Raw genomic sequence first — 9,277 nt, 5'->3', positions numbered from 1 at the left:
TCTAATCATTATTAAGAATAATACAAAATTTGTACATGTACCAAATCATAACAAAAATATATTTGAAACAACATCATACAAATAAAAAGAGAGAGAGAACGAGGAGCGCCGTATTTACCTGGAACGACACAGAATCGGATGTAACGTTCTTTCCCTTTTAACAATGACTGATTCATCGCCATGGATATCTGTTCATCCCGCATCAGTTTGGAAACCATGGCAACCGTCTCCCCGCTGGGCAGCGTGAGTGTTCCACAACTGGATTTGGCAACTGGGCAAGTTTCCCCACAGGCCAAGGAGACTTGTAAAAAAAAAGAAAAAAAGTATTCCTCTTTATGGAAACCTTCAATTTTGCCCTCCTGGTTTGCACCAGGAATACGCAAAGAATGCCAAATAGCTGCAATACTCCCAAATGGTTGCTCAGTTCAATTCATTTCAAGTTACATTTCATTTTCAACAAAAACATGCATGCACATCCATCACACGTTCTTTAGGAATAGAGAATAAGGTTTCATAGGCAACATAGCAATAGGGGCGGATCCAGGAATTCTGTGAAGGGGGGGGGGGGTCGTGTTTAATTATTTCTGGTGCCACTACCGGGTTTCATTTCATTTTTTATTTGTATTTATTTTGTTTTTAACGGAAAATAAGGGGGGGGGGGGCGTGCGCCGGTTGCGCCCCCCTCTGGATCCGCCACTGTTAACCCTATAAAGCCCAAGGGGGGGGGGGGCACATTGTGCCCCCCCCTACCAGATTTCCATTTGCCACTCCTTCGCCCTTTATCCGATTTCCACCAAATTTGGTGACTTTTCCTAAAATCTTATTGCGAACATTTTGATATATAATTTAGCTATATTTGATGTTGCTGGTTGCCATGGTAACCATAAACTGACAACCATGTCAGTCAGATTTTGCATCTTTTTTCTGTTCCCATTTTATTTAACAGCATTACAGTGGATGAAATGGTGTTTCTTGGCTGAAATTTGTTGAAGGAGCAAAATTTGAAGTAATTATGGTCCTGGAAAGTTTTTCTTATTATTTCCTTTGTTTTTATGAGACAAAGGCATAAAACAATAGATATAATAGAGATAATTGAAAAAAATAATATTTTCTAAAGATTGCCCTTGTATTTTGTGTTATTTTGATTCCCTCACCCAAGTTATGCCTCTAATATCGTTAGTTTATCATATCATCAATTTGCAATCTTGAAATTCCACTATTATGCAAATATGAAGTGTCATAATTATACATGTACCCATCCGAAACATTTCATCTCAGGTCTCATAATGTATTCTTATGTTGACATGAGTAGCGCCCCCATGTGGTGACCTTGAGAAATTTTAACCATAACAAATAATAACATTCCACTTGCTTATCATTTGTGACAAATATGAAAATGATTGGTCTTTAATAAGACATATATAATGGGGATAAAGAAATTATACAGAAAAATCATGTTTTTGGCATATTTCCTATGTATTTCTTTATATTTTGGAAAATAGCGCCCTCCATGGGTGACCTTGAGAAAATTCAAATGTACGGTCATGTAGAGTATGAGTTACTCTACCCATGTGCCAAATATGACGATGATACATCAAATAATAAAAAAAGTTATATAGGGGGGCACAATGTGCCCCCCCCCCCCCCCCTTGGGCCTGCGAGGGGTCAAAATAGCTTGGGCTTAATAGGGTTAAGCAAAGAGTATACAATAATCGCGGAATTTTGCACGCCGAGAAAACTAAACTGATGAAATAGAAATAAGCAATATGCATAGTGCGAAAAATGGAGGGACATATCACTACAAAGACAAAGATTGTAGAATGTGGGCCCCTCTGGTAAAGAACATCACTAGAAAAATTAGCTGAAGCTCAATGAGATAAAAGAAAAAAAAAAGGTCTCGAAGCTCACTGAAAAGATAGACAAACAGGCAGACACACCTACGTGCACAATATCCTGATTATTGCATATGATTTATATGTAATTGTTTTTTTCTAAAAAAAAAGTTTCAATCATGGTCAATTTCAGCTATTCATAAAGCATTTTCATGAATAGCGTATTTCTCGTAATTATTTGCGTTATGATTTACATTCCATTATTGTTTTTTAATAAAGTTCTCATCAAAGTAAATCAAAACATTTGCCTGGAATAGCACATACACTTGTACTAAAGGAAAGAATGAGACAAGACAAAATTACCGTTTCGTTACGAAATTATAATTATTTCATGGACGAAATTTTCATTCAGTTACAAAATGTTGTCATTTCGTTACAAAATAATCATGTCATGGACGAAATGATTAATTTCGTAACGAAATATTCCATGGGACACTCGACACTCCATGGTTTTTGGCAATGGTTTAAATCATGGTTTCATTTGTACCACCTTCGTAAATTCGGGCCAATGAGGCATGAATAACATTACAGTAAGGAAACACAACAGACAAAAACTCACAACACAGACACCGATCGTTGACATACGCATGTCAAAGAAAGGATGTGACGCGTGAAAAGAACAAGGAAATATAGAAAAATCGTTGAAGACATGAGATAAGGCAAATCAATAATTTATTCAAGCCCATGCATTAGGGGCGAAAATGATGTAGGTGGCAGAATAGGCGGCTAAGGAAAATTCTTCGACAGGGTAATCGTGGTAATAGGAAAAAAAAAAAACTCATTTTCTCATTAGTGTCAAAAGGGATATTTTCGATTAGGGGGTATGTCTTCTCTATCTACCAAATGAAAAGGGTTGAAAATCAAGATCTCTGGATTTCATTGGACAAATTGGCAACCATGTTTGTCTCCTGGCCAACAGAATTGGTATTGAAATGTACGCTGGTAATTTCACTGAACTCGGGCTTTGGAAGGTCAACACTCTTTCACTTATATTATCAGGAATACTAGGACACAGAAACAACATGGACGCATAGTATAATTGTTACCTATTAGTTTGATGTTATTTTTCTAACCAGGGGTAAGTAGAAGTGAATTTTCTTTAACTCTTTTATACTCAAAATGCTCAAAATTCGTTGTTGTCTTTTTTTTTAAATCTTGACATTACAGTTCACAGACACATACTTTATAGAATACAAAACATCAATGTCGACGATTAATGAGACAACTTACCGAAACCGATGACAACGAGTGTAAGCAGATAGATAGCTGGTATTCGGGTTTTCTCCATTTTGAAGATCGAGAAAAGGCAACACTAATCTTTGAAAAAAGAAAAACAAGTACATGAAATAAATTCCATAAAGAAAAATACTAAACACGTATGGTTAGCTTATAAATAGGAATCAAAGCAAATATGGGCAATTGTATGAAAACAGACCGGAATTCTTCTAATCCTGGTCTTTGCCTTTCAAGAACAACCGTCGAGGCTCTCCGTGAAACATCCGATCTCGTATCAGTATGCTCGTGGAGTGGTGAGATGGCAAGAGTTACCATGAGAGCACTGAAGAACTGTACATACCATGAACCGCGATGGTCGGCTTGCCACTGCGCTGATAGAGATTTGTTTCTTTCATGAGCGGATTTTTCTTTTTTTTCAGTACCTCCGCCAGGGGAAGTTATGATTTGCCAGCGTTTGTTTGTTTGTTCGTTTGCCAAATGAATCAAAAAATTGTACAAAGGATTTCAATGTTTCTTTTTTTTTGAGAAAAGTAATAAAGATACAGGACAAAGATTATTAAAATTTTCCAGTGATCCTGATTATCATTTTGTTGAAGGGATATTTTGAATGATTCTTTTTATTCTTTCAGAAATAATGCCATTTTTACCACAAGCAGTGACGAGCTGCTTGACCGAGATCTGCCCTCTCCGCCATTGCTTTTCTACTTAGCAAATGAGACGAGTTTATCAATTATTTATTCATTTTTTATTTTATCTTGTATTTACCAAGGATGATTTTAGCAGGAGTCTTTTTTTAAAGTAATGATGAACAGATTGAATGAAATCTTCATGATAAGTCATTGTGTTGTGATTATTCACTTCATATCGGAACCCGAGGTTTCTGTTTTGCTTTTCAATTATTTTCATTAATTGATGTATTTCCTGTATTACCTTTTATTCCACCTATGCATTGATTCATTTCATTGTGTTGTGATTTATCAGAACCCGAGGTTTCTGTTTTGCTTTTCAATTATTTTAATTAATTGATGTATTTCCTTTATTGCCTTTTATTCCATCTCTGCACTGATTCATTTCATTTCATTCTATTCATTAATTTTTGCAGAGAGCATGGATGTATACTATAGCGTATTATCAGCCCATGGGTGATGGCCGTGGAGAAGAACAACCAAACAGACAGACAGACAGACAGACAGACAGACAGACAGACAAGTCTGTATACTTAGTGATATAAAGTTGCTATGATAGTGATAAACGAATCATCATTATTTTACCATCACGTTTCGCATCTCTCTTCAATTCAAACTTTATTTTCACTTTCTTTCTTCAACAGAATGTATAAGAAACAATATCATGAACTTGACATGCGACCCGTTGTAAATATATGTAAACAGACAGGATTAACAACATATTCTTGTTTACATGATCAGTAAAATAAAGATACATACACTCTATATACACACTGAGGAGAAAAAAAGTGGAGGTACCCACTCAAAAGACTAAGCTTGTAACATGTGGATACCTCTGAGGGAAAGGGGGAAAATGGGGTGAAAACTTACAACTACAAAGAGTGCGGGAAACTGGGGAAGCGGGGAATAGAGAAAAAAAGAAAGTAAAAGTGTGAAAAAAAAAAAGAAACAACAAACAGGGAAAAGAGGAAGAGAGAGAGAGAGAGAGAGAGAGAGAAACCAAAATGTGTTGATGCATACACCAAGGGCGAAAGCCCACAGAGACAATTAGCCAAGTGTTTTCGAAAGTGACAAATTGTCGAGCAGCTTTCCAGCGGAAGAGATTCAACTGTGAGGACGAGTGAACGAGAGCACGTATAGAATACTACCAGGTAGTGAAAATAAGTGATACCTCAAGAGAACGCAGCCTTTCAGTCAAAGAAGAGAAGATGATATCGTGCTCGCAGAATATATTACAAAATTAAAAACATTCAGTTACATTATAAGACTTCAAAAGAAGCATTTTCAATCTCTTTTTAAAAGAATTAATTGAAGGTGAATTTTTTATATCCATAGGAAGGGAGTTCCAGAATCTTGGACCTACACAAATAAAAGTCTGTTGAGCTAACAAGGTTCTTAACAGAGGTAAATGAAATTCATTTGATTGTCTAGTTGGGTATCTATGGTATGTCCAGTTACGCATAAACATGGAGTTAAATACAAACGGGAGGCAATTATTATTATAAGTATACATAAACTGCCCTAATTGTAATAAAAACAAATCCTTAATTTTCAGAATCTTGTTATCCAAAAACAAAGGATCTGTATGAGAATATGGGACAGTATCACAAATAATGCGAAGAGCCTTCTTTTGTAACAGTAGAATCCTATCCAATAATAATTGATGCGTGTTTCCCCATACCAAAATTCCATAATTTAAATAAGGCAATATCAAAGATGAATACAATGTTAACAGCGAATGCTGAGGAATAGACAGTTTTAATCTATTAATAACACCTATATTACGTGAAATTTTCTTGCAAACATTATCGATATGAAATTTCCAAGAAAGTTTGTTATCAACTGTAACACCGAGAAACTTTATATGGGGAACACTTTCTAAGACAGCGTCACCAAAACAAATGTCCATATCTAAATTATCTAAAGTGTTACTAAAAAGCATATTGAATTATTTTGTTTTTTGGATATTCAAAGACAACTTATTTGCTTTTATCCACTCATATAAATTTTCTAATTCGGAATTAACTGTCTGCACAAGAATATTTGGGTCTTCATGTGAGTAAAAAACATTTGAATCGTCGGCAAAAAGTATGAACGATAACACATCTGACGAAGCACAAAAATCATTAATGTAAACAATAAACAATAGTGGGCCCAATAAACTACTTTGTGGCACGCCGCACTTCAGTTCTCTCATATCAGAATTATCATTGTTCAAACATACATATTGTTTGCGATCAGTTAGATAACTCCTGAACCACTCCAAGGCCTTCCCACTTATACCATAATGAGACAGCTTGTAGAGTAAGATATCATGGTTTATAGTGTCGAAGGCCTTGGAGAAGTCCAGGAAGATACCAATCAAATGTGACCGATTGTCTAAAGCATGTGCTACTTTGTCAACAAAATTAAGCAAGAAGGCACACATGATCATCTAAAAGTCCGTAGTTTACAAACGTGGAATGAGAAAACTCTAACAAGCTTGAAATTAGGGTTATTATCGTCAAAAAGGCCAAATGTAAAAGAAGAAGAAGGAAAACTAGCAGAAGATTAAGCAGAAGAAGAAGAAGAAGAAGAAGAAGAAGAAGAAGAAAATGAAGAAGAAAAAGAAAATGACTGTACATAACTACCGAGAAATCGATGCAATAACTTGAAATCAATAGTTTTCTAATGGGTTTCTGAGTAACATTTCTAAAGGCATTACGGTACATCATGTCGTTTTGCAGCTGACTATTGTTAGTATCACATAACATAGAACGTAATATAGTATTAGTCACTGAGAAACCACTTTATGATAGGTCTATCAAAATAATGTTACAGAGCATAGGGGCCTACAATTCTAAGTGGAATTGAAAGTTTAATAGACAAAATTAATTTTGAAATGGTTGAGGTATCCCCAAATAATGTAAAACGTAGCTATCCTAGTGAAAGGTGGGTCCTAACTTTTATTTGTTTCAGATATACCATGCCCATTTCAGAACCATGCAATTTTCATCCAGCTTACTTTGAATTTTTCTAGATATTCTTTCATATTTACATTCACATTAACAGGTTTTATCTTATCTAAAGAAATATCAGTCCAAAAACTTATCGAAACCTGAAGCCTCATCTCAACCGAAACTATACAATCCCTTTTACTTCAATATGAATTATTATCGTTCAGTCTGCCAAACACTATAACATTCATAAAATAATGTGAACAATTTATGATTCCAAGAACCATCGTTATAGGTTTATTAATTTTGATCAAGTTGGGAGCAATCTGTTCTAAATGAATGCAAAAACCGAACATGTGATCTCCTGTGGTATAGGCCTAGTGTTATTAATGATGGGTTGAAGCGAATATGATCCGGCATGATGATCTAATTTCTCTTGAGATGAAAAAGAAAAAAAGATACAATTTTTCATTTCGTCCTTGAGAATGAGTGTGTGTGTGTGTGTATGTGAGGGAGAGAGAGAGAGAGAGAGAGAGAGGGGGGGGGGGGAGGTCGAGACTGGATTTATGGAAGGAGGGTCGAAGAATGACGTCACAGTGGAAGGGCTTTTGTGATGCGTCATCCTCGTTCACGTCCATCATAACAGGGAGGTTTGTCTCACCTCCCTGATCATAATAACCTGTACCGTGATGCCAGTGGCGTTTGCTCGCCCTTTTGCACACATTGCAAGTATGTGTACAGACAATACCGACGGTGTACGTTGCACTCCGGTTTGTGTGTGTCCTACAAAGGCATTGCACACTAGGCATGCGGAAGACCGCCCACGTGTATGACTCTGTGTACACAAGGGTCAATAATAATAGTGGTGTTCTTTGATATGTACAGGGAGGTGAGACACCTCCCTGATATGTACAAACATTCTAAACATTGTACCGGCCGACTGTTCCGCGGGAAAGCTTGAAGAAATTGCGTCAGGACAAAACTCTCCCCGCCAGCTCGTTCCACCAGTGCAGCTCAATTTAGTATGTATGATCTTTCTTTCTTTATCTCTCTCATTTACACGTATAGCATAACTTTGGTACATCCTTATAGATATAGGCCTAAGTTTGAGTATAAAGAGTGGGCGAACCCGAGCTTTGAGGGCATTCACTGAGGTTTTACACAACTCATAGTATATACAGCTCATGGGTACAGTGTAGTATACAAATTCGCCGATCGCGTCACAGTTCGTTACTTTCGTTTTCACAAAATACAGCACAAAGTATGCACGATAGACCAATGCAAAAGGTACCTACTAGTTTGCAGGCACAAACCCTTGTTTGTCGTAAAAGAGTCTGCGCCAAGACTACTATATGCACCACTTCGGCACTGTCCCATAGGCCCTGTGTTGTAGCTTCTCCCAACTTGTTGGGAGAGGCTGCAGTGCAGTGGTGCGTGCATTAGTCTTGACACATGCAGACTCCCAATACGACCAACAAGGGTTTGTGCCTGCAAACTAGGTACCTACATAGAGAATGATATACTATTCATCCATTCGAAAGAACGATATTTATCGCGATAGTGTTTTAAACACAGGGCTGCGGCTTTCGTCACATGAGCATTGAGGATCAAGTGGTAATGGTGTGTAACTGTGAGTGAATAGATGGTAAAGTGTCATAGGGCATGTTAGCTATCTATACCGATCCCGCAGCGTTTTCAACTTTCGCCAAACTTAATTTTAGCAGAGTGATCGACGGCACCTGCCATTGACAGGGTATAAATCCTATGCTGTGATCACTCAAACTTTTGCAGTTCAGTGCGATATCACACTATCGCTCATAATTAAAGGAATGAGGCATCCGAGTTGGATGATCCCTGCGCCAGCTGCGCCGGTGACTTCCGGGTATTAAAAACACACGTGATAAACCTATAGGGACCTACGGCTACGCACTGTATGTGCACACACGCATACGAACGGTATGGGGTTTGCTACCCACATATTCACCCCTGTGCGAGTACATGTGCAAGTAATGATCATACGACATGACGGGATATACGGAGTAGTTCTCTCAATTAGTTTGAAATATGCCCGGTCAACCATATAGCGCAAATCAACGTTTAGGAAGAAATGCAATTCCCATATGCTATAACAATATTAGTAATTAGCATGCATGAAACAAATGCGGGTCATTATCGTTTACAGTTATCATAAACTGAAGTAGGCTATTTTCAGCCAGGAAGGTTTCATCTCACCTTCCTGGTTTGAGCGTCCATCTTTTCCGTTTGACATAATTTTGTGGCCAGCGTTGACTTGCATTTTAATTACATATTTCCGCAATCTGTTAGTCTCTCACCACTTCACGTTAATTGATTGATATATAGATTGATTGATTTATTGATTTGATTTGATTTGACTTATTGTCCAATAAGGAAATTTAATTTTCACATGGTTTGACAATGCAGATACATCACCATACACATTTTCATAATTTATGAACAGAAAAGTAATATATTACGTAATATTGAATAAAAAGATGATATAAAACAC

General features: G+C 37.0%; 1 protein-coding gene across 1 annotated transcript in view; it reads left to right on the top strand.

Annotated features, from left to right (window-relative positions):
- The first annotated feature begins 216 nt into the window (after nt 1-216).
- LOC140229776 (uncharacterized) overlaps nt 217-9,277 on the top strand; it is a 57,318-nt gene continuing 48,257 nt past the window's right edge. The window contains exon 1 of the mRNA XM_072310011.1: nt 217-304. Within this exon, the coding sequence (XP_072166112.1) occupies nt 217-304 (88 nt within the window). The remainder of the gene's footprint in view (nt 305-9,277) is intronic.

Source organism: Diadema setosum, chromosome 6 (genome assembly GCF_964275005.1).
Source record: "Diadema setosum chromosome 6, eeDiaSeto1, whole genome shotgun sequence".
Taxonomy (NCBI): Eukaryota; Metazoa; Echinodermata; class Echinoidea; order Diadematoida; family Diadematidae; genus Diadema; species Diadema setosum.
This window is presented reverse-complemented; position numbering and strand designations above follow the sequence as displayed.